At 33.7% G+C, this 26,180-nt stretch overlaps 1 protein-coding gene and 1 long non-coding RNA gene across 5 annotated transcripts; one reads left to right on the plus strand and one right to left on the minus strand.

The window, feature by feature from the left end:
- Positions 1-881: 881 nt before the first annotated feature.
- LOC145725059 (uncharacterized) lies at positions 882-25,804 on the minus strand. 4 transcript variants are annotated; one of them, XM_081973638.1, is made up of 10 exons: positions 25,766-25,804; positions 25,632-25,718; positions 21,414-21,729; positions 10,182-10,365; positions 7,093-7,287; positions 1,828-2,027; positions 1,535-1,777; positions 1,397-1,478; positions 1,187-1,347; positions 882-1,127 (listed from the first exon to the last, which is right to left on the minus strand). In XM_081973638.1, exons 3-10 carry the CDS (start codon positions 21,480-21,482, stop codon positions 927-929), a joined length of 1,335 nt encoding a protein of 444 aa, XP_081829764.1. In that variant the 5' UTR covers positions 21,483-21,729; positions 25,632-25,718; positions 25,766-25,804; the 3' UTR covers positions 882-926. The 4 variants fall into 4 exon arrangements, with proteins under 4 accessions (XP_081829764.1, XP_081829767.1, XP_081829763.1 ...); XM_081973641.1 differs by having other exon boundaries at positions 1,601-1,777; positions 25,632-25,772; XM_081973637.1 differs by having other exon boundaries at positions 25,632-25,772.
- On the plus strand, positions 12,939-13,511 carry LOC145725070 (uncharacterized). The gene is made up of 2 exons (XR_014177162.1): positions 12,939-13,156; positions 13,220-13,511. It is a non-coding gene; the product is annotated as an uncharacterized LOC145725070 (long non-coding RNA).
- Positions 25,805-26,180: the final 376 nt, after the last annotated feature.

The raw sequence follows: 26,180 nt of genomic DNA on the forward strand, positions 1-26,180 counted from the left end.
AAAGTAATCAAATCCAAATGTTCCTTTCACATGTTTTTATAAGGGATGCCAAGAAATTTATACGGACTAAATTTCTAAACCGTTAAATGATGATTGATTCAAAATAAAATTAAGTGTGACATGTATGTGACAGCATACCTGTTCGTTTTTGTGAAAGTAAAATTGGTCAATCAAGAAGTTTCTTGATTATTGAAGAAACTGAAATGTCTGCGATAAATCTTAGTTAGTTAGAGTGTACATCCTTAAGACCTACAAAAACTACTGAGACCGTACAGCCGGTGGGCAAAAATACGTTTGGAAGTGTACCCTCTAAGATTGCTGCATATCTACGACTCGCTGATGCAAAAAAGTGCCTAAGGTGTCACTTCACTCTGATGCAGAGGGTAGTTCAGACAGTCTAATGAGATTAGAAGGATGGAAGAGTGCTTCTGTGGCACGCGCAGATGTTGGCGGCAGCGACAGCTCCAAGAAGATGAATGCATCTCTTGTGGCTAACTACAACTTGTACCAGTATCACAATAAGCGCTCTGAAGAATGGACCCTCCAACTTTTCGGGCAAATTTGAGAACTGTGCCTTTCATTTTAATTCTTCTATTTCTTATTTGTTTCTGCTTGATCTTTGAAAATAAAAATTCGAGATTTAAACGATTTGATTTAAAAAATGGTCAGAGGGCATTATGAAAAATAACGCCCTATGGTCATTTCTTAGATAATTAACCTTAATAGGTGTCATTATTGATAAAATAATAGCACTGTCGGACATTAAAAATTAACTGACATAAATTGTATTACTGTAGATTTTGGTGGTATCCTATATTTCTACTTGAATATCCTTTTCATAATTAAAATAGCTTTACTAATAATAATATGTTGAAGGAATATAGACAACAAGAATTTAATTCCGAACTATTGCGTTTTTCATAACATCAACCTGATTCGTCACTATTTTCAAAATTACTGTTTAACTTCTTCTCGTCTTCAATGTAACTGGCATACAACTTGTCAAGCTGGGCGTCTATGTCTTTCAACGACTGCTCCAATACGAATTTCTTCCAAAATTCCTCGTCTTTCACCACCGGAGTTTCTTTGTCTACATTTTCCTGGGCGCCCCGATCTTCTGTCAATTTCTAATAAAAAAAACTATCAAATTTAATGATTACCTCTGAATTGGAATAGGAAAAGTAACCTTAAGTTCGGAATCGATCTCGTCCAATCGGGTTTTATCACAATCGCCCAGTGAATAGGCGTTTTCTCTCCTGAAAATCTCCTCATTTTCTTCATTAGGAGCCGGTTCAGTGATTGAGGTGGAGGACAAAGACAGTTCTACGTCATCTAACTGGCAATTGTCTAGAAAATACTTTTATAACACCCTCTTAAAGATGGTATTGAAATCAACCTAAATCTTTTAGAATGTCAGCAATTTCCGCCTTTTCCTCGTCTGTCAATGAAAAACTTGCCATAGCACCTTGTTTTGCTGTCTGGAAAACCAATTTACTTAAAAAAGTTTGATCGATACAAACCAGACAACGTTTACGTCAATGTTTTTCTTAATAAAGTAGGGAAAATCGAATTCGCTTTTTTGTCGGTAAACTTCGTTAACCTGTTCAGTTTCTTCTGAACTACTACCCTGAGTTAGATCCTCATTTCTGTAGTTTTGGTGTTCTTGAAAGTTGCACATTTCGAGAAACTTATCAACGTCGCGCTCTTCATGCAGCTTTTCCTTGCTCAAAGCCTGACACATTTCAAATTCGGTAGATAACCGCTCTTCTCGTTCCACCTAATGTCAATAGATGTGTTTAAAAAGTTTAAAAAATTACACTTCTAAACCTTGTAACGATTTATAGTGTCGTTAATTTCCAGATCCAATTTGTTTATAAAATCCAGTTTTTCTTTAACTTCGGGGGTATTTTTGAGCTCGTTAAAAGTTTGTTCAAACTCTGGACACGGACAGGATTTTAACGATTCTAATTTGTCGAGCATCGCATCGTAAAAGTTTCCAGTTTCATTAACATTTTTTCTTGAATCGCCTGTAAAAATTGTATTTTTTTCTTGAGTAAATAATTAAAACACTCGCGCCAGCGTTTAGTTTTCTTTTTTAATTCACTTAAATAAAACAATGAATTCATTGAGATTTAACAGCTGTTTTGTAGAATTTACACGTCGATCAAGTAGTTAAAGGTGTAATTGTCACGATAAAAGGTTAAATTTGAACGATTAAAAATATTATGACAATCGGAATAAGTTACGACTGTTATTCAACGGTTGATGATGGCTTAAAACAAACTGCCTGGTTAAAAATACCCTTCGAGTCGGTTTGTTTAGCTTAAAAATATTTGAACAACATGCGGCGACTTTTGGACTTGGCGAGTAATATTTTCTGACTAGATCACTTGGAAAAATACTAAGCCAGTTTAATAACAGGATGCAGTTAATAATAATTTTATATAGCCGGCAACTGGAAAATTGGATTTTGCAAAACATCAACGTTTCAGGAAAGAAGGTTTATTAATTATCATGACCAATTCTTTTGGTTATATTTTTATTTGAAAAGTATTTTAACTGTGTAAAACATATAAAAATGTGACAGAATGTGAATATTTTTGTACCAAGGGCGTAAAAGTGGTTTACGCCAGAGGTGCAAATCACATTTTTTGTACGCCGGGAATAATTAAATAATTATATTTTTAACTTTTAAGGTGTAAGTATCACTTTAGTCATCCCGTATGTTGATTTTATTTCACGGGGTTTCGCTTTATTTGCTGGTGTCATTGTTTAAAAAAAGTGAAGAAAGTCATTAGCAGTCAGAAGGCGAACTCTCTAACGAATAGCAAGGAAATTTCTTTGCTATCATAGAAAACCCTTCTCTATCGTAATATATGGTACTCTCTACGTTTCAATTGGCGAAGATCGGCACTCAACGTAGCTATTCGGGTTGTGTAAAATAGAAAGACCAAATGAGGTCTTGCTATGATTTTATCTCTCTTGCGGCTATGAAATTTTGTATTTGTCAATCTTTCTTTTCCGTCGTCTTCTAAAATTCAAATGTTTTGTTTTTTAACCTTTATGCCCGTCAGTGTCAACATTGTGTCAATAAGGTTGTGTTGGGGACCAATTGATTGTGTTTGCACCCCCCTTTCTTTGTTTTTGAGTTTTTAGTTAAAGTGTTAATACATCTATTAGTTATTGTTTTTGAGGTGTAAGCTGTTCATGATGGAATGGTTGTGTTATGGCTATATGGGTTCCATCAACACATCCTAAAGTTCCATCCTACTTTCTTCACAAAATGCATAAAAATTGGTAGCATGTTTACAAGCAACTGAAAAATATTAATGGTCTTACAAGAAAATAAGAAACTGAAGAGACAGAACTACAATAAATAAAACCAACAACAAAAATGGCAACAAAACAGATTATTTTAGAATGTAAACTTTGAAATATATGATTAATTACTGAAAAAGAAAGTAAAAAACGTAGAATTATTCAAATTATTGTCATTGATACTTGTCATTAACCCTGAATACGACGAAACAAGTAAAAGCCCTAGATTTATTACTAGAAATTAGTCAATGTTTTTAGGACCGATAAGTTCCCGTTTTCTGTTAACGGTGTCAGCCGAATGTGATAGAAAACAGCTTAGAGAGTACCAACAGTTAATAGAAAGAAATTTTCTTTCTTGTCTATTTCTATGCGTTTTCTATTTCCTACATCGTTACGGAGTTCGCCTTCTGATCAATTTAATGTTGCCAAGACAATAATAAAAAAAACATTTGCTTGTCAAAAATTATTGAATGTCAGTCTTCAAGTATCTCATATAAGAAGAAACTATTCCGACGAAAATGATGGCAAATTCAGCCAGTAAAATATGTTCCTTCAGTTGATGCGAAAAAAGTCAAGAATATTGTATGAAAAGTCATGCCAAGATTTTGTTAAATGGTGTGATCTAAGGCAAGTGACGTGCAAAATGAAAGTGCTGTGTTGGTTTATTTCAATGAAAGAAGCCAGATTTTGAAGCCTTTCTAAAACGACGTTCGGAAGCATATATTCCGAAGAAATCCAGTCTCTTTACGAGGGAGGAAATCCAGAGATTTTTTGCAACTGCTCCAGATGAAAGCTATTTGCTCGAAACTCAAGAAGTCAGAGGCCCTTCCACCCAGACTTTATGGTTTACCTAAAATACACAAGCCGGATGTACCTCTGAAACCCATCGTTAGTGCCATAGGAGGCCTTACGTATGAGATAGCAAAGTACCTTACAACACTCCTTCAACCAAAAATAGGAAAGACGGACAGCTTCATATAAGACTCAGGACATTCTGTGGACAAATTGCATGCCTTAGCTTTATCTCCAGGTAAACGATGCAGATAGGAAACGACGGCTATGAAGCAGATAGAACGAGATGTTCCACTGGACATCGCCAAATTGTAAATTGCAAATGGTAAAAGAAGTAAGTGGTGGTTAGGCAGACACTGTCATATTTCAGTTCAAATCACCAGTCGTTTATCATGGTTGAAAAAAAAAAGTATACAAACCACGGTGGAAAGGTATTTTCTGTCTCGAGATAAAGTTTACCTCGACTTCGTCCTAATTTCTCACTCTACTTAATTTCTCGACAGAAATCAAACACTTTCCACCTGAAATATCTATCTACAGGGTGGTCCAGTTTTAAATGTCAATAATTTACCATTCGATAGCCCATCAAAAAAATAAGTTAACACTATTCCTGAAAAATGCTTCCCAAGGAAAATCGGTTTCTTGTCATAACTGTCAGACCGCTGGAGCAATAATGGTTTTCATTTTTCTGCCTTATTCTCTACGTCACTGGATATTTTGCAAAAATTTCAGTTTTTTTTTACTTTACTTGTTCAATTTGACAAATAAAGTATCTTTTATAAAATTCTGATTTGAAACTTCGTTTACGAGATAATTGAGTTATTACGTTCAAAGGCCCAAAACCAACTCAACCCAACTTAAAAATTGTCTTGAAAATGGTGAAAATTGACTTAAGAAGCTTAAAAAATGTCTTTGTAGCCAGTTTTCATAGTTTCCAGACAAATTGAAAGACTTTAGTTTTGAAAATTGACTTAGAAACCAGTAAATTTACTTTGAAACGGTGAAAATTGACCTGAGAGGCTTAAAAATTGTATTTGTAACCAGTTTTCAGACAAATTGAAAGACTTTAGCCTTGACAATTGACTTGGAAACTATGAAAATTGACTTGAGAGGCTTAAAAACTCTCTTTCAGTCAGTCGTTATAGTTTTCAGATAAGTTAAAAACTTTAGTAGTGAAAATTGACTTGTAGCCATGAAAAAGTACTTCATCGAGAATTTTTCACTACAAATTCACACATTTCAACCTTGAAAATTCTTGGACACCAAAAAGTGACTCTGAACCAATGAAAAGTGACATCAAAAGCTTAAAATTTTAGGATTTAAAGTAAGTTTTCATAATTTGAAAATACATTTCAATATTTTAGTCTTGAAAATAGTCTTAAATACAGGATATTGACATTAGATTTATGAAAATTGACTTGAAGACTAACTTTTCAAGTTTTTTACTTTGCTTTTAAATTGCTGGACTATTTTTAGAGCTTATAAACTGCTTTCAGCTTAGAAAATCAAGTTTTAGGGTTATCTTCACCAAGTTTTTGACATAGCAGACTTAAAAAACTGTTTTTATATTTTCCATAGGCTTAAACATGCCATTTCACGCTTTGTCAGTATTAAATTAACTGCTAGATGAAAGTAAACAATTTTGGCATTAAATGCTACGATATTAGTCTTGAACACTAATTTTTAGAATTAAAATAGTTCGAAAATTCGGATTGTTACCAGCGTTTAAATGAATAAAAAAAAATGTTATTGAATGATCAGTTTTACACTACTTATAGTCTAAAAAATTGAACGCCAGTAAACATTAGTCCAAAAATCCTGTTTTTTAACTATTTTCAGTGTCAAAAATTAACTCGTAAACCTCACAGATCACCAGATTTTAATCCTTTTGAACCATTTTAAAACTAAAAAATACAATAACCCAAGTAGGCATTTTTGTCAATTTTGAATAATATCCAGTGAGCGTAGAAAATAAAGACTATCCCCCTATAACGAGTACTCATTTCATAATTACTTGTTAAAAATTTCATCAAAGTTGGTCCAACAGTTGTAGCAAAAAAAACGATTTTTTAAACTGAACTTTGGAGGTCTGTGTCTTCCTTAGGAAGCGTTCTTCAGGAAAATTACATAATGCATGTCAACTTATTTTTTGATGGGCTATCGATTGATGAATTATTGACATTTAAAACTGGACCACCCTGTATATACTATTTAGTATCTACAACTTTCCTTTTGAACCCTTTTCTCTAGGGCGTCAAATTTTGCTAGAAATTGCAATAATACGATTTCAACCCTTATTTATCACCCCCTGCCAACTGTAATCAACTGCTCACGCTTTTTATTTTTTTTGTTTACTATAATCTCCATTATCAATTGTCCTTATCCTGTTTACATTTTTTTTTGTCAAAGTACCTAGACTATTGAAACGTTACTATTTTTTCATATTGTTATTGGATTAATTTATTTATACAGCAATTGATTATTTTTCTGCTTGTGACCATTAAAAAACACACTAAAAATGTCATACAATTAGTTTAATAAGTCTTTCTTTCAAAGATTAGTATTCTTCAATGATTCAGCGGTAGTTTCAAAGGTGAACAGTGGGCACATCAATTTTGCAACGTGACAAGCACATTTTAGATGCGTGTGTGAGAATTCCTGAATTTTTTAACCTCGATTCGACACTGACCTCAAGTGGTAAGGATTATTTTTCTAATTTTGACTGAATAATATGGTGATTTATTTAAACGTGCCATCGTTCAAATCAATGTTTATATACTTGCTATATTCAGTTTTTAAAGGAGAACTGAAACTTTCCACTATCATCATCTGAAAACTTTTTATTTCTGATTAATCCTCAAACTAATATTTAGTTTAAAAAAAAAACTGATTAGCGCAACAACCTAATAATACAAAAAAATCTATTTTTTATAGCATAAGATCACTAGAATAAGAATAATAATTAAACTTCTATCGACCTACCAGCAGCTGAACTGCTTTCCTCAAGGGAGGAAATTTTTAGGGCTCCCTTCATTGGCCTCCAATCCTCCATGCTGAGTCTTTTTGATAAGCATTCCGAAGACATTGGAGGTGCTTGATATTCGTCGTCAGACGTTCTGGAATCGTCCGTCGATCTGGAATGTGTGTCGTCTGATACTGGCATTAGTAGTCGATCATCTGTGTTGATCAAAAATATAAAAATGTTATAATGACAAATCAATAGTATTGAGAACAATATTGAATTACACATTAATGATCAGAGGTAATAACGATGTACTTCCATTTTCTTTAGAAAAAAGTCAACCAGACAGAAATATTTACTTTTTTAGATAGTTTCTTGAAGTGATACTATTAAAAACAAATAACGCTTCCAGTATAGTTTATGATCATTTTTAAGAGGTTTAGCGGAGGTAAAACAGCTGTTCAAAACGAATATTTTACTTTTTTTCGGTCCCTAAATCCCAAAAAAATAAAGGAGTTACAGAATTTTGAAAATTTTGGATACTTTAAAGTTGAAAAAAGTAAAAAACGACAAATATCTCGGAAACGCTTAGAGTTAGAGGAAATTTTGCAAGAGAGCAGAAATATTCAGAATGACTTTCTTACTCAGTGAACTAGGTTTACACCAACTTAGAGCCGAGTAAACGCAGAGCGTTAGTTTTAAATTTATCTGTACTTCTTACTTCTGTACTATTTCTGTTTTTGATCTTGTTTTTTGAATACTCTGCATTTGTCGAGGGGTAGATCGCCGAGGTAATTTGGTGTACACATTGGAGGTTTTATGAGGCACTTTCCCATTATTACAAAGCATTGTTAGGTATTACAAGGCATTACGAGGCATTTTGAGATATTTATAAGACATTTGAGAGTATTTTGAGACATTGTCTGTATATTTCAAAATGTAGTGTATTAATATAACAAAATTGATTGAAATTTGAACAGAACAGCATAGGCACATGTAATTATTATGGTAAAATCTGTGTTACATGATATTGAGTTAAAACAATATTCATTACAAATTATTATAATAATTTACCAGTTTTCCAATATTTAAACTACATTTTTAAGGTCACGTGACTGTTTTTGACAGGTGTCAACTGGCTTTTACAGTGGTGCTTAAAAGTGTGTTATTAACGTCACGTAACGTGTATTTTACAATTTCAGCTTTTACAGCTGTCTAAATTTAATTTACCAATTGATCAACGTTTAAATTTCATTTTAAAGTCACGTGACTGTTTTTGACAGGTGTCAGTTGGCTTGGACAGTGTTGCCACCTCTAAAATGACATAATCAAAGTCACGTGATGTGTCTGTTGCAATTTCAGCTTTTACAACAACTGTCTAGAAAACATATCCGACGTTCAAAATATGTTGAATAACGTCAACATCTAGTCGAAAATATGGTCTAACACTCAACGTCAAAAAGGCCAAATACATGATTGTGACCAAAACTGAATGGCCAAATGAGGATCTGTATGTGGAAGGCGAAAAGCTGAAAGGCCTCGTGAGCTATGTCTACTTGGGGACAAGTGTCAACTGTTCTGTGGACTATTCTTCAGAAATAAAGATTCACATTAAAAAGGCTTGTGCATTCTTTATGAGGATCAAGAAGCTGCTCTGTAGTCGCGATCTGAGCATGGATCTAAGAACTCGTAGGCCTCCCGGTCCTTCTGTATGGTGTGGAGGCTACCCTAAACGTATATTGATAGCGAAGATTGGTTGAGAATACCATGGAGGGAAGATGTTACAAACGTAGAGGTCCTAAGAAGAACGAAGAAGTGCGTAGAGATCCTACATGAAGTTAAAAAGAGAAAACTGCAATATCTCGGACACGTATGAGAGTTCAAAGGTATGAGATCCTGCAACTCATAATCCAGGGAAAGATCGTGGGAAGTCTGTTGAAAGGAGAAGAATATCCTGGCTTAGAAACTTACGAGAATGGTTCGGCGTCACGTGCCTCCAACCTATGATGATAGCCAACCAACGACATGGAGATTGTACATGAAGAAGAAGAGAAGAATCAGTTAAAAATCCAGCCAATCCTGTCATATTAACCGCAGTATAGTTTTGTATATCTTAATTTTAAGATAAAGAAGTACTTTAGTTTTGTATTGGTTATGGTCCTGTAAAAAGAGTATCGGCCCATTTTTTAGCCAAAATGTTGGTTATCTCTTCTTTCTGTGTCTTGGAACCCAGAACAAGGTAACTATTATTTCGGCCTAGTTCATTGAGTTTGCCTAGACATTCCCATACCATTTTAGAGCTATGGTTGAGCTCAGCCCTCTTATGGCTACTTGACTATCGGTCAGAATTGCAATATCCTGCTTGCGATAGCCGTTTTTAATGCTGAACTGAGCGCATTTTTCTATTGCGTGAATTTCCGCCTGAAAGATACTGGGGTATCTTTCATTGGCTCCAAGTATTTGGTTCTTGGCTCAAACACTCCCGCTTCTGTTCCCTTGTGTATCTTGGACCCATCCGCATACCATTTAATGGCGTGTTCGAGCAGACGGTAAGTAACAGATTTATTGGTCCACTCTCTCTTGTTGCTTACCTTAGTGAAAAACGTACTTCCAAAGTAAAATTTCCTGATAGTTTAATCTTTTGAATACGTCAGATGTAGAATGCTTTTTGATAGAGATGGTCCAAGATCTCTTACTTACCAGCATTCCTCCTCCAACTCCGTTCTTAGCCATTCTAAACAAAGCTGCCTCAGCGACCTCCATTGCCGCTGTAGGACATATTCTCATGGCTCCTGTTATGCATATGCCAGTCTTTGTATTTGCTATGGGTATGCCTAGCAGTAAGTACCTTGTCTGGTTTTATTGTACCAAGCAGCCTCCCCATACGTAATAAATCATGGTGGTATACATCCATATCAGAATACTTAGGTTACAACCCCAGATCTTTCCTGTCAGGCTTACTACACACCATTAAATGCACAACAACTAACTAATAGCTCACAAAACGTTTCAACCAGTTTATCAGTTTTTAAAAGTATTTCAAAAGAGAGTTTTAGAGTCTCTGAGATTTGATGAAGTATTGGTTAAAAAAAAAACAAACCAAAATTACCTAAGTCTTTTGATGTGCTTGGCACTGACGGTATAGAAGGTCTCTGCAATCTAATGTTGGGGGAAGAACGTTTTCGATTTTTCTGTTTCAACTTCTTCTTGAAAGCGTGCTTTGTCTTGGAACGGTCATCGTCGCTGCTGTTTTCCGTATTCAGGTCTTCGCTAGAAATCCAAAACTCTTCGTCCTGCAAAACAGAAATGTTTTGAAAATATTCAGGTTATGCTGTACCTGATAATGTGTAAAGGACAACGTGTTTTAGGACATTTTCGGTTCACTACACCCTCTAGTCAAAGTAAGCAGACCCAAATAAAACAAAAATAAATACTTGTGGTAAATGGGAATTATGTTATTGTGCTATCCCAGTAAAATTTTACAGTGGTTTTCGAAATAACGACCAAATACTACAACTGCATTTTTTGAGAAAATAAATTATTGATTTTTAAATAAAAATTAATTTTCTCCAGGCTGTCTAGTTTGTTAACTAGGTCTCTATCCAGTTTTTCAAAAGAAAATATTTTTTCTAATTTTCGCATATAAAGTGACACTTTTCAAAACTGATTAGCGTGACAAAACGTTTTACTTTTCGTAACTAGTTACGAAAAGTAAAACTTTATGTAATTAGTTATGAAAAGTCCATTTCATAACTATTTCATTCATTTCATCCATTTCATCACTCCCTGTTTTTATGCATATCCGTAGAAACATATGGGCGACATCCATCATAACATGTCGTTGTCACAGTTTATACAAAATACTATGAAAGTGAATATTTGTGTTAAATCACTTTAAAATATGGTTTTCACAGCTTTTTGGTCAACATTAGAAAAAATTATGTATGCAATACGTTTCGAAAATGTCTTATTGTTTAACTCATTCAAATTGTAGGACCTCGCTGCGCTCGCCCTACAAACATTCATTCGTTACACAAAATCGAACTTTTCGTAACTGGTTACATAAATAGCTATTTCAGCATTATCCACGTACCTTTTTTTGTGAAAAGACTACTAATTACTAATAATGACCAGAAATTACTTTTCACACCACGTAATAACTGCTCTCTACTTGGTTAATGACCATCATTAAAATAATAACAGATAAAGGAACGCTTTAATTGACTTCGTCTGATTACCGATGTACCGTCGACCTTAACTAGTGTCGTTCAAAGGTCTCATACATATGAATCATACATCCATATTATTAAGTCCAATTAAATCCAATAAAGTTTGATCTTTTACAAAAAGACCGCAAGTATAAAGAAACTCACCTTATTTTTTATGCACGTCATAACCATCATATCAGCGACAAAACTTATATTCTGGTCTCCCGTCATCAAACTGAATATTACTGGTGTTTTTGTTAGTACTAAAGCAATATTTAGGTACTAATATGTATGTATATAAGCGCGTGATTTTGTAGCATATATTAGCACTCATGTGCAAATTTTACAGCACTATTTGCTCGGTGCACATAGTAGGATTATGTGATAATTGTCGCATGAAATCGTTTTTAGTAAGGCATAATAAAATCCTATTAAGGAAATCGCGTCTGTTTAATGTGACATTACCTTCGTTTCTAAGTATCGTCGGAACACAGTCTAAACCATCTGTTATCCGACATTTAATTGCAAGGTGGATGAGATCGTAACCGTATTTCAGTGGCGAGGTTTTAAACGCCCTCATTTTCTAGAACAAGTTTAATACGGAGACGGTTGAGGTCTAACGTTTTAAGGGAATTGCTATTTGCCATCCTTGAAATCTAACAGAAACTAGTTCTTAACTAAATACGGTTTACTCAGGAATAATCGAAATTATAATAATGTGCTGAGCAGGAACGAACGTGGATAATTACAATACAGGGGATTCCCTTTAGTTATATATTCTATAAACATATTTTTAAATAGTGATATTTTTAATTCTGGTTACTTGTAAGGACTAGAGACTTCTCCAGTCTTACGAGTATTTATTTTTGTTGTTCTCTCCTCTAGGTCCTCGAGATTTTTTAGTTTTAAATTTAATAGCTATTTATTTAACCAGTGGGGACAAGTACGTTTTCTTAATTTCCCAACTTGTTTCATACAAGATTTTTTCTAATTTTGACCTCGGCGTTCAGAATACGATCATACAGAATAATACTTGTAAATCACCTGACTTTAAAATAATGCAGGTATACTCTTTTTGAAATATTGCAGGTGTACTATGTACCGTTGCCTAGATTCCCAAAATAAGTCAAGCTTGACACATTACTATTGATCACAGATTTTTGGTGTTACTTTTCATTGCTAATTAAAAGGTAAGTACCAAAACCATGTCAAGCGAAGAAAGTGATATTAACAAAGATATTGAAGAAGCCGCCCAAAGATCCACTGTTATTCCGACAAAATCGAATGGAAAGTATGATTTGGCATATGCCAAATTTGATGCTTGGTGCAAAGATAAAAATGTAAATCATATAAACGAGAAGGTCTTGTTGACCTATTTCGAAGGAAAGAAGACCATGAAGAATTCCACCTTATGGAGTCTATTCTATCTCTAACTCTAAAAAGAAATGTGAACATCAAGAAATTTACTGTTTACTTGCATTTTTAAAACTCCACTCCAAAAATTATCAGCCTAAGAAGTCAAATGTCCTGACGAAAAAAAAAACATTGCTAATTTTGTCACAAAAGTTGACGATTCACATCACCTAAAGATGTTTATGACAATACCTAACCCGGCTATAATAATGGATATTTGTTATTTTAGGTGGCCTTGATTATTGGAATCTCTGGTGCTTGCTGGAAAAGTAAATTAACATGTCTTCGCCTAGATAACCTCGTTGATGAAGGACAGTACTTTAAAGTAACAATTCCTAACACAAAGACAAACATACGGACGGGTTAGACCTCATGGAAATTATAAAAAAGTACGTTTCGTTTCGACCACCAAACATGAAACAGGATAGATTTTCTAACGGAAAATGTGGACCTCAACCAGTGGGTATTAATACTTTCGGAAATATACCGAAAAATATAGCGGCGTTTCTAAAATTACTCAATCCAGCTCTATACACTGGTCACTGTTTTCGAAGATCATCGACTACACTGCTTGCGGATTCTGGTGCAGATCTTTTAAAAATTAAGCAACATGGAGAATGGAAGTCCAACGCAGTGGCAGAAGGTTACGTCGACAATTCCGTAGAGAATAAGCGGAGAATTGCATCCAGGATTCTTGGAGAAGCTTTAGTGCAAAATACACAAATAAATACAAATGCAAACACGTCTTTGTCATCTGGAGTCAGTATCAGTAATTCCTCAAATTGTGTTATAAATATATACAGGGTGGTCCAGTTTTAAATGTCAATAATTCACCAATCCATAGCCAATTAAAATATAAGTTGACATTCATTATGTCATTTTCCTGAAAAGTGCTTCCTAAGGAAAATACAGTCCTTCAAATTTCTGTTTAAAAAATCGTTTTTTTTTGTCATAACTGTCAGACCGTTGGAACAATATTGATTAAATTTTGAACAAGCACTTTATTACACGTAATTACGGTCAAAGACCCAAAACTAACCCAACCCAACTTAAAAATTGTCTTGGAAACGGAAAATTCACTTGAAAAAATATTATTGTAGCCAGTTTTCATAGTTTCCGGACAAACTAAAAGACTTTAGTTTTGAAAATTGAATTAGAAAAGATAAACATTTCAGAAGCTTAAAAATTGTGTTTGTAACCAGTTTTCATGCAAATCGAGAGACTTTAATACTAAAAATTGACTTGTAGACATAAAAACTACTTTTTCAAGAATTTGTTACTACAAATTCATACATTTAAACCTTAAAAATTGACTTGAACCCCAAAATGTGACTGAACTAACTAAAAGTGACATCAGAAGCTTAAAATTTGCACATGAAGTAAGTTTTCATAATTTGAAGACAAATTTCAATATTTTAGTCTTGAAAATAGTCTTAGATGTAGGACATTGACATTAGATTCATGAAAATTGTCTTGAAAACGAATATTTCGTGCTTTTCATCTTCTTCGAATTCTGGACTATTTTTAGTGCTTCAAAACTGCTTTCAGCTTGGAAAATCGAGTTTCAAGACTATCTTTACCAAGTTATTGACATAGCAAACTTAAAAAACAATTTTTACATTCTTCATAGACTTAAAATAGCATTCCAAGCTTTGTCACTATTAAATCGACTTCTAGACACCTCAGTGCTAAAAAGTCGGGTATTTCTTAATAAACTAGACTGTTTTTAGTCTTTTAAGGCTGTTTTCAGTGCCTCAAATCGAGTTTCAAGACTATCTTTACAAAGTTTTTGACTTATCAGGCCTAAAAGCCAGTTTGTCCACTGACCATAATCTTGAAAATGTTATTTCAAGCTTCTTCACTATTAAATTGACTTCTACACTCATACGTTCAATAAATTGTAGCATCTCTAAGAAATTCAGACTGTTTTTAGTGCTTTTTAAGACTGAAAAATCGAGTTTAAGACTATTTCCAAAAGTCAAGTTTCTTCAGTAATAACAGTAAAAAATGTTGGTACCAAATACTACAATAATGTCTTGAGAACTAATTTTTAGAAATAAAATAGTCCGAAAATTTAATTTACTTCTAGACTTGTTGTCCAGTCCAGAAAATTGAGTTGTACACCAATTAAAGCCTTGAAAATATACTTTTGGGCTCTCTTTAGTCCTAGTAAAGTCAGTTCTAGCATTAAAAGTCAACTTTTATATTATTTTTAGTAGTAAAAAATGAGTTTCATGCACAATACAATCTTTGTCTTGATTTCAGTTCTTGAATGCCAGTTTCAGACACTCAACCAGGATGGCAGTCTGAGAAAGCGAATCATAAGACCATTCCTAGTAGTAAAAAAGTTTTTAGACTATTCAGTACAAATTTGGACTTTCACAAGTCTTGGATGTTCAGTTTTAAAATATAAAACGATTTTTTAAATTGAAATTTGGAGGACTGTATCTTCCTTAGGAAACGTTTTTCAGAAAAATGACATAATGCAAGTCAACTTATTTTTTGATTGGCTATCAAATGGTGAATTATTGACACTTAAAACTGGACCACCCTGTATAAAGATTAGTTTTTCACCAAGTTTCATACACCTACATATTTTCAATAATTTTTCCTTATTACCTTATTGACTTTTATGTTAATTATTCTCTAGGAATAATAATCTTATTGAATATAAACAATTCAAATATTGAGTTAACCATTTTTTTCATAGTAGATATACCTACATACGTTTCATAAATGGTGGTGAAAAGCACTTTTCAACACCAGTTGGAAAAAGTTTTACTTTAAAAGTCATGAAAAGTATCACTTTACATGTCAAAATTAGAAAAATGTAATTTTATTTTATAAGTAGTTTTAAACCAGGAGCGAAACTAATTAAAAGTGCCATAGGTTAATTAAAAGTAGAGGCGTTATTTAAAAAAAATTGTTAAAAATCAATCAGATTGAAAAAAAAACTTGTTAAGAGAAAAAATAGTAAAAGGAAAAGAAAAAACTTGGAAGAAGCTCTGAAGAGGCTAGGAAACATGTTCGACTGATGGTGTCTGTCTCCAAGTTTGTACTTTCCCTAGTAATTGAGACATTTGGACCGAAACCTTTAAAGAAGGGCGTTGAAGGCTGGAAGGGCGTTGTTTCGTTAGCAGATTTTTGGAAACAACTTACGTTTGAGCTATTTTCCAAAAATAAGAAGTTTGGGGAGTGTGTCCTGATCAACTTATTGTTTGGACCGATTTTCACTGATGTTTGGGCACTGAATTGACAGCAGAGGAGGATCCGACTTACAGGCAAAGAAAAGATCTACTAGAGGTGATCTGCACTGGTGATCGGAACTGTGGACTGTGGGTACCCATAAAGACTTTCAAGTTTCGCTTCTGGCTAGTAGAATATTATTAGTTTTAAGTTTTGTAAATAAGTTACGGGTAGAAGATTGTCCAGTCTATTTTATTTTGAATAGTAACGGTTTAGAAATTTAGTCCGTAAAAATTTCTTGGCATCCCTTATTAAAACATGCCAAACGAACATTTGGATTTGATTACTTTTGAAAATTTATCTGATGATCTAGGGGCAACCTTAGGGACCTCACCTTTGTATACGGGGGCAAAATTAAATCGGGGTTCTTTAAGGGATAACAGAATTCACCATACTTGTGTGTACGAGCAATCAACACGCTGTACTAGACCAATTAAATATAATGTCTGGGTCAATTAAACTAAATGTCAGACTAATCAAGTAGAATAATTAAGTCAATAAAAATAAATCGAAAAACAGTGAATCATCCAATAAATTGATTCATCTAATTTGTTTTATACTACTAGTAAAGGACAGACAATTTTTGGATTCGACATTTTTCTCTAATAAAAAATATGTAAGGGTTTAATAAAATAATTCTACAAACAAACAAACAAACAACTAGCAACTAGAAGAAGCACTAGACGCAACTTCTCCATTTCGTAAACCCTGTATAGCCACTTTATCAAATTTTCTAATTCTTTTTTTTTCTTCTCTTGTAAAAATTGCTTGCTCCAATTATCAAATGATAAACAACGTTCTTAATATTTTTTAGACTTCAAATTGTTATTTTTCATCTGTATGGATTTTTATTTACCACCGGATGCTGATGGCACAGGACCGGAGGGAATGGCAAAGTATGAGAGAGGCTTTTGTCTAGCAGTGGACAGTACACCCTGATGATGAAGTATCGGTTTCCAGTTTCCAGAGCCTTTTATAGATATAGCCGTAAATAATAGGACATTTCTATTTATAACACTAATGTCAACATTCAATTAGCATTCTAATAATATCATTTTGTGATAAACAGAACAACACAATCAGCGGTAAAGTTGGCATTACTCAAAAACCACAAATCATGATAATCGTACAAATCACTCGCCATAGTTATTCATAATTTTAATTTGTTTAAATTCGTAAAAAATAAAAACCAATTGTGCCTACACCACATAAAAAAACAATTCATAGGTATGGGTTTCTTGGATTACACCAAGTCTTTTGACAGATGCCAGCATGGAAAAATGATAGAGATGTTAACAGATATTGGACTGGATGAAGGTGAAAGCTTTTGAAATGTGGATTTTCAGAAGAATTCTTAGATCTCTTGGATAGAAAGAATTACAAACGAAGAAGTACTTCGAAGAATGGGATGTGAGCCTGAAATCATGCTTATTAAGCGTAGCAAATTAGAGTATTTTGGCCATATCATGAGAAATAACAAATACAGAATTCTCCAAAACATAATCCAAGGCAAAGTTGATGGCCGACGAGGGCCTGGTAATATTTTAGGAAATCTTTGTATAAAAAAGTTTCAAAAAGTAAAATAAAAAAATTTTCTTAACGACCCTATTTTGTTTAGATGTTGAGATAACCTGTATAACAAAATCAATTTCCAAACAAGCGAGACAACTATTTATCATTCTCCATGCACTGTCTTTGATTAACATAAATTTTCTATTAATGCAAAAGTAAACCCAGTCGACTTTTTCACCTTGGTCCGTATTATTTAAATGAATTCTAATTTAGGCTACTGCATATTCGACCCTAATTATTATTTTTAATAAAAGTACGTTCTACTAATACCTATACACTAATTAAAAATTTTAAAAACAACTTAATAACATCAAGCAATGACCGGGATTCCCCATCAGGGATGTGCTATAAACATTCACTAAATTCAGCTGCATTATATTAAGTTGATTGACGTTAGTCAAGTTTATTGTTTATATTTTCATTTTACTAAAGAAAATATGGTTTTACTACAAGTTGGATTATTTAATAGAGATATCACTCAAGCAGACAGCAAATACGTGTATTATTATTCAATGTGCGTCGGTTTACAGTGCAAATAAAGCAACTTTTTATGGTACCTACTAATAAACCCATTATGTGTAAATGAATAACTAATTGCTGCGAAAGTAATTCTTTAAACGTATACCTTCAGTCTCTATTTAATATAAATTTTACATACGGAATTTAAAATTTTCGGACATTGTGTTCTAATGGGTTGTTGCACCAGTTTTAAACCAAGTTTATGACGTTCTGATTCAAGCTTACTTTAAACTAAAATAATTCTTAAAATATGAATTTAGCAACAAAAATTATGCAACGTTGCCAGAAAGTGCAAAAATACGCATTTCAATGAGATTTTCCATACTGATATGTACTATCGTCATTTCTCAAAATAACCTCTGAGGACACCTTTCAGTGGCGTTTGAAGAGTTTGAACCTTGCAAACGTTTTTTTTTAATTTGTCGCCATTTTTTTTTTCCTAGAATAAGTTTGATCCCGGAAACTCAACTATCAAAAGCAAGAGGACTAGAACATATCCAAATATATCGGTTTGGTAGTACAATCTAGTTAATTCATTGTTCATTGATTGTTTCTAATAATATTTGCAGAGACCTTCCTAGTGATTTCAACCACCCCCAAAGGCAATACTCCAGTGGATTTAAGTCTGGTGATCTCGGTGGCCAAGCGTGAGGTCCTCCTGGGCCAATCCAACGATCACGAAAATTATTATCCAAGATATTAAGCACTCTGCGACTAAAATGAGACGGGGCTCATCATGCAGAAAGTACATTCGGTGTCGAACAATTAGCAGAACATCATCCAACATGTTCGTTAAATGGTCTTCCAAAAATCGTAAATATCCATCTCTAGTAAGACATCCATCCAATACAAAAGGACCAAACAATTGGTCGTTGAGCGTTCCACACCACACGTTAATACTGAATCGATGTTGAAAGTTTCGTTCAAACATGGCATAAGGATTTTCATCGAACCACCGATGTTCATTGTGATAGTTGTTGATTCCATCGCGGGGAAACTGAGCTTCATCAGTAAATAAAATATATCTGTAGACAGTGCAGGTCTCGATTTTGATGGATACATTCACAAAATTGAACCCTTAAGTCATAATCACCTTCTTGAAGACTTTGAACTGGTTGAACGTGGAAAGGCTTTAAACCGTTTTTTCTAAGCGTCTTCCAAACGGCCACATGTGATGGTATTTGAAGTTCAACACTAATCCGCCTCGTACTAACTCCAGGATTCTCTTCAGCCATATCCAGAACATTTTCTTTATTTTCAGCATCTAAACCCTCCTCTCGTTCAGAATCAATCCTTACGCTTGGAAACATTCCAGTTTCCTGGACCCTTTTCGATTAAGAACTCTTCGATTTGGAAAACGACGTCGATATTCATCAACAGCTCGCATTGCCCTACCATTGCAGAAATCATACACGAATATCATGTCGGCAAACTCTCTATGGGTGAACGTGTGAGGCATTACTTATGCAACCTTTTTTGTCTTCGAGTCGGAACGCTCAATATCATTCAAACTGACAACAACCATGCTTGTCAAAACTATCAGTCAATTAAATTAGGTAATGACAAACACTGAAATACCTACAAACTAATGTTAAGAATTAAAAACACCTTGATTTCAGAAACGGTTAAGAATCGAATTAAACAATATGGGTTCATTTATCTTATTTTAACCTCCTGAACGCATTCCCAAAATGTTTCCTTTTCCTCCCGAAACACCCTGTATAACAAATAACTAAAACAACCACCTTTGTTTATACGGACCTGCTATTAACAGCAAACACAATGAGTTGTTGGTTAAACTGCCTAATTTTCGTGAGCAAACACAAAAAAATACTATAAACCGTGCTTTGTGCATAGTAGACCAACAGACAGAATAGTTTTCATAATAACGGTCATTGTTGCCAAAGCAACTACAGTCAAATCAGCCTGATTTTATGGCAAAGTCATGGTTTTATGTTGGTACGAATTTAATTTGCGACATAATTTAGTGTAATTTGGGTTGTAATCAAAATTATTCTACATCTCTCGCTTTAACCATTTTGGGCAATTATAAACCCCGTTTTAAACTTAAATTGAAAAATTTGTTTGCCCCCACTGTGACCACTTATTGTTAAAACGCGTGTTGAATAATTGGCAACAGTGCTTTTACTATCATTTTAGTGACGTAAAGCGAGTTTTTACTCGGCTATAAGATTCAGACATGTTATTTGTCTATTTCACTACACTTAATTAAACTTTAATTGGTTTATTCACTTATAATATGTTTAATTTCAAACACTGCCTTCAAAAAGTGTTGATTTTATCAAATTAATATTCCTTCTGTATTGTAATTTATTATAAACATATTTAATCTACACAGTGTGTGTAAAGGAGTTATATCGAAAATCAAACCAAATTTGAATGACGTCACAGTCGTACAAAATTGCATTGTTGCCAACTTCAGTTCTAATGGTGAAAATAATACCTTAGTGCCACAAAGGCCTGTTTATGTCATAGCAGAGCCCTTAAAAGGTACAGTTTCATTTGATTGACAAACAATAATGGCGTCTGATGGTAATATCAAAGATGTAATAGCTATTTATGTACCAAGGGCGCTAGAGAGAACATAATGTGCTAATACAGGCCGAAAGATAGATTTCGGCCTGATGGACATTATACTCTCCTTAATGCCTGTGGTTATATTTCACCTAATTCAGCAATTATTTACTGTTTCTGACATTGAAAAGTATGATTTACCTTTACCGGTATGTTGCTTAGTGTTTATTTTTTGTAATATTAACCATGGCATTTTTATACTTTCATGCCATAAAAACTACTTATTTTCTATCCTAGGATGCTCTTAACTTTTTAGGTAATAAACTTTCGTTAGCTTTTGCTGCATTTTCTTTTATATTTTCTAAAATTTCGTCCAGCTTTTGCCATTTTCACTGACTGACAGGATTATCAACGTCACAACATTCAGGAAAAATAATTTAAATTTAATGTCTTTAATGCCAGAAACAGGGGGTGAAATATAAAATTGTAACATTGTATGCACCACAGGCGTAGGGAGAGTTTGGAGAGTATAATGTCCATCAGGATGCGTATTCTTGAAACGAGGGAAAGGAGTTATCAAGAGAAATCACTGTAAAATGAGACAGGAATTGTCAGCTTCTTCTGTCATATTGCTTTCAAGAATTAGGCCCCAGGCTTCAAGACATTACGTTCTCTCTAACGCCCTTGGTACATAAATAGCTATTAAGCCTATTAGAGTTTTAGACAAAAGCTTGTAAATAAAGTTACAAACGACTATGTCAACCTTCATATTACAGTTACAATTTTGGTTAGTAACAAGTTTTTTCTTGGTGTTGCAAACATTGATTTAAAAAATAAAATTGACTTACTTCTTTCAAAATCCTGGCATGTTGGCTATGAATCCTTTTCACATCGTCCGGTTTAGCGCCACTTTCCATGTCGTCCAGTTGGAAAAATGAACTTTTCAGCGCGCTACAATATCTCCGAAACTATTCAGGAACACTGGAAAACTGGCTCGGATGCAAACGCTTTTCGCACGATTTATTTATTTTTTATGCGGTATACGGCGAGGCGGTACGCTTGTTTGCTTTGGTACGGTCCGTCTGTATATGTATGTGTGTATGTATATTCAAAATACAAAGACGGCGAAATCCTTGACTCGAATCCAGTTAACTCGACAAAAACCTGAATAAAAATTAAGTAAACACAAGGTGCATTTAATTAGATACGAGGGACTGTCGATTACGGGATATTTATGGTTTATCCAAACGTTTTGCATTAATCATTTAGATTGATTGATAATGATTTGTTTTAAGTCGACAGTTTAACGATTGGTTGTCTATGTTAAAATAGCTATTTATCTACGACTAGCATGGTAATGATCCATTACATAGCTTCTTTTGAGTTATGCAATGATCGATTTTACCACACTAGTGTGCTAAAGTATACCGTACCATACTAGGACCGTTACCGGACCGTGTCGGGCATCACTATGCAAACTATAGGGGATGTTGGACGGATGTCGGAACGGTCTAGTTGGTATTGTCTGATTACTTCACATGCAAAGAATATTGGTTTGCATGGGTCGGTACGATTACAGTCCTACTACGGTACGGTGTAGTGGGCAGACACCTTAAGAGTACAATAAATCAATTATTATCGCACTAGTGGCTGTAAAATTCCTCATTACACGTAATTCAAAGTTAGAGTAAAAAATTACTAAATTCTGAGTTAATTGTAGATAAAATATTGTACTGTGTGGTACGGCAAATTAAAAAACTCGTGTGTTCACCACAATGCTAAATACTTCCCACTCGAGACTATAAAAGTGCTCATACCACACTAGTAATGTAAATAACTATTATGTAACGCATTCAAAAAGCTTCAATATGTGGAACGAGCAGATTAATACACAAATTGTATAGAAAATGCCACCGAAAACTGCATTCACCTCGTACAATAATGTCGTTAAACCTGTCAACATTTGTGAGATGAAATACATTTTGCTAAAATCAGATTTCATTAGGGATTTCGTTTTTATAGCTAGTTAATGACTACCTCAGTTTCCTCCTAACTATACAAAGAAGTGTGTCCCTTTGTACAGGGTGTTCCAATAAGCCGTGCACGCGGCTGTTTCTCGAAAACTGTACATAGTAGCGGAAAAAAAAATCTGTATAGTAAATGTGGCCATAACAAAATGGAGGAAATAATTTTCAGCTTTCTAAATCCACCGCTAGGGAGCGCTGAAAAATGATCGAAAACTTTAAAAAATTAAATGGAATGGTATAGGAAAGTGTTTGTTCTCGACGAACAATTTTGCTATTTAACTTTTTTTTCTCTTCATATGAAGTGGTGGGGATGGTCCAAAAGCTGCTTTGACAGAAATGGATTATCTCGAAAATGGCTGATCGTAGATACCGTTTTTGCGCCATTTTAAAGACCATTATTTGTCTTTTAAAATGTCCCGACAGACATGTTCAATTAAGTTTTCAGTCTTCCCTGTAGAGGGTGTTTCAAAATGTACGCTTTCATTCTAAATATCTCGAAAAAATAGAATTTAAATTTAAATTACCAAACTTTTTGAGTTTTGTTTAAATCCTCATTTTTGCAACTTTAGAACATGGTTTGACAGTTTTAACGTTAGTGACAGTTGTCACGTGATTGTAAAACACTGTTAGCTAGACGTCACGTGACAATTGGCAAAATAACTGTCATAAATCTCAGAAACACGTTTTATATCAAATACTGCAAGAGAACGTTTCTAAACCCTGATTTTTGCAACTTTGGAGCATGGTTAGACAGTTTTAACGTTAGTGACAGTTGTCACGTGATTGTAGAACACTATTTAGCGAGACGGTCACGTGACAATTGGCAAAATAACATTTATAAATCTCAGAAACACGTTTTATATCAAATACTGCAAGAAAACGTTTCTAAACCCTGATTTTTGCAACTTTTGAGCATGGTTTGATAGTTTTGACGTTAGTGACAGTTGTCACGTGATGGTAGAACACTATTTAGCTAGACGGTCACGTGACAATTGGCAAAATAACATTTATAAATCTCAGAAACACGTTTTATATCAAATACTGCAAGAAAACGTTTCTAAATCCTGATTTTTGCAACTTTAGAGCATGGTTTGACAGTTTTAACGTTAGTGACAGTGGTCACGTGATTGTAAAAGACTGTCAGCTAGACGTCATGTGATAATTGTCAAAATAACTGTCATAATTCTCAGAAACACGTTTTATATCAAATACTGCAAGAAAACGGTTCTTAATCCTGATTTTTGCAACTTTAGAGCATGGCTTGACAGTTTTGACGTTAGTGACAGTGGTCACGTGATTGTAGAACACTGTTAGCTAGACGTCACGTGACAATTGGCAGAATAACTGTCATAAATCTCAGAAACAAGTTTTATATCAAATACTGCAAGAAAACGTTTCTAAACCCTGATTTTTGCAACTTTTGAGCATGGTTTGACAGTTTTGACGTTATTAACAGTTGCCACGTGATTTGAGAAGACTATTTAGCTAGACTATGAAGTGACAATTGTCAAAATAACTATTAAATCTCAGAAAATCGTCTTGTTTCGAAAACTGTGTTAAAATGTAAATCTTGCAAATTCTAGTAAAATTTTGACAATAGTGACAGATATCACGTGGTTTTAGAGAATAATTTGAAGTAAGAAAATGACTGTTTTAAGCGCATTTTTAGAATCCTTATTAAATTTCCTATTCAATAAACTGAAAAAGTATATGAAAAGTTTCAGAACCAACATAATGGCAATAACGTAATTAAAAACGTTAGATTATATACAAAAAACAGGAGAACAGTAGAAGAACTACAAAAACGGTAGATATACCAACATTGAGTGTAGGAAAAATTCCTCCCCCTTACTACTGGAAATGTGCAACGTTGCCAAACCGAAGGTTCAAGAAAACGGGTTTAATCGTTAAAAAGCTTAAAAATTAGTAAATTAAATAAGTATTTTTAGTTTTTACATGCAAAGTGACACTTTACTATCTATAATTACTGTTGACAATGCTGACCTTAGTGTCCGATTAGTATAAGCGGCAATATTTATTTTTTGTAAATGTATTGAAAATAATCTAGTGCTAACCATAGTAGCCAACTCATATGTAGCAATAATTATTAAGATCTCAAAAATGGAAAAAATATGGAAAACTTCCATTTTAAGAAATTAAAAATCAATTTTTAGAATGTCTTTACTATTTTTGAACAGAAAAGCAGTTCTGTTTGACAACGTTGCTAGGGTTGTTAAGCACCAAATAAAATGTTCAACCATCACGCTGGTGGTGCTGGTACCGATCAAAAATATGTCATTTATGTTTAGTATGGAGAATGCCATAACAAAGGAAATAACGTGAAAATATGAGTTTTTCCTGTGCGAAAATGATTCACCCTTATTTTGGTAAAAGTAAGTTAAATAAACAATCTGACAACGATTTCATCAAAAAAGAACTAAAAATACGGTGGCACCTAAATCGCACAAGAACCTTCATATCAACCCCATAATTATTTGTCTCAATTATCTCTTGGATAGTATATGTGTGTGTATGATAATGACCCCACAAATAAGTTAAAAACCAACAATAAAAAAAAGTGGCAACACTGGCAACACTGACACTGTAAAAAAATAGCTTCAGACTATTTTTAATTAATTTCCATTAAATCGATGATTCACCGTTAGTAGGTACGATTTGAAAATAGATATAAACAATTGCTCATCTGTAAACGCGGTAAGAATTGGAAATTAAAATAATAGACCTATCAAAAAAACTACTACATGGCAAGTGATAATGCATATTAAGTTCTGTTATTGACCTTAAACGAAAGCAGCCAAAACCTTGTTGTTTTGCTTGCTGTTTTTTTGTGTTTATTATTATCGATTAACACTCTAAACAAATAGAAATTCAGTTTGGATTCAGTTTTGGATGTTGGCGAAATTAAACGCAGACAACAATAACAAATTTGAGCAAAAATAAACAGTCTCTAGTTTAAATTCTAAACAAGACAGACATTATACGGGCAATCAAACACAGCACAAATAAAGAAAAGAATACCTGAAACAGCGGAAAAATCCAGTTGGTTCACACACGTTTTAATTATCCACAATAAAGTAGTTTTTTTCAAGTTGGACCTTCTAGAAACTATTTTGAGAGTGACAATCGAACAGTCGCTGTCATAAATTGCATACCTTTTCTGCTGAAAATAATCAAATTTCAGGTGTTGCTAATCTATCAGCTTATCAATACTTTGTGTGTACTATATCTTCAAATAAGATTTGCCGTTATATTTGGACCGGAATCAGGTAGCAAGAGCAAACTGATACAGTTTTACTAAAATTATTGTATCAGTTAGAGAACTTTCCGTTCCATTTACTACAGAAATAACTAATACTTTCCAAGAAAATCTTGAAAGATTATTTAAAATGGCAATCAGTTCTTATTAAAAAACGTTTAAAGCTTGTTGACTCGCACTTACTATGTACTATGATAAGTGTTTTTATCATTAGCATTAACTAAGCAAAAAGCACAAAAAAATTGTCTCTGAAATCAATAATAACTATTTAGCAAACAAAAAAAAACGCACATGAGGCATTTTTGTCCTAT

Source organism: Ips typographus, linkage group LG2, assembly GCF_016097725.1.
Source record: "Ips typographus isolate SLU linkage group LG2, UJ_Ityp_2.0, whole genome shotgun sequence".
NCBI classification, from domain to species: Eukaryota; Metazoa; Arthropoda; class Insecta; order Coleoptera; family Curculionidae; genus Ips; species Ips typographus.

What these genes read in the sequence shown, in the direction of transcription:
- LOC145725059 (XM_081973638.1), bottom strand. Translation starts at nt 21,482, where the DNA reads ATGGAAAGTGGCGCTAAACCGGACGATGTGAAAAGGATTCATAGCCAA. An exon ending in AAGCACATCAAAAGACTTAG is followed by an intron (nt 7,288 to 10,181) that starts GTAATTTTGGTT and finishes TGATCAACACAG; the next exon opens with ATGATCGACTACTAATGCCA. An exon ending in GGAAAGCAGTTCAGCTGCTG is followed by an intron (nt 2,028 to 7,092) that starts GTAGGTCGATAG and finishes CAATTTTTACAG; the next exon opens with GCGATTCAAGAAAAAATGTT.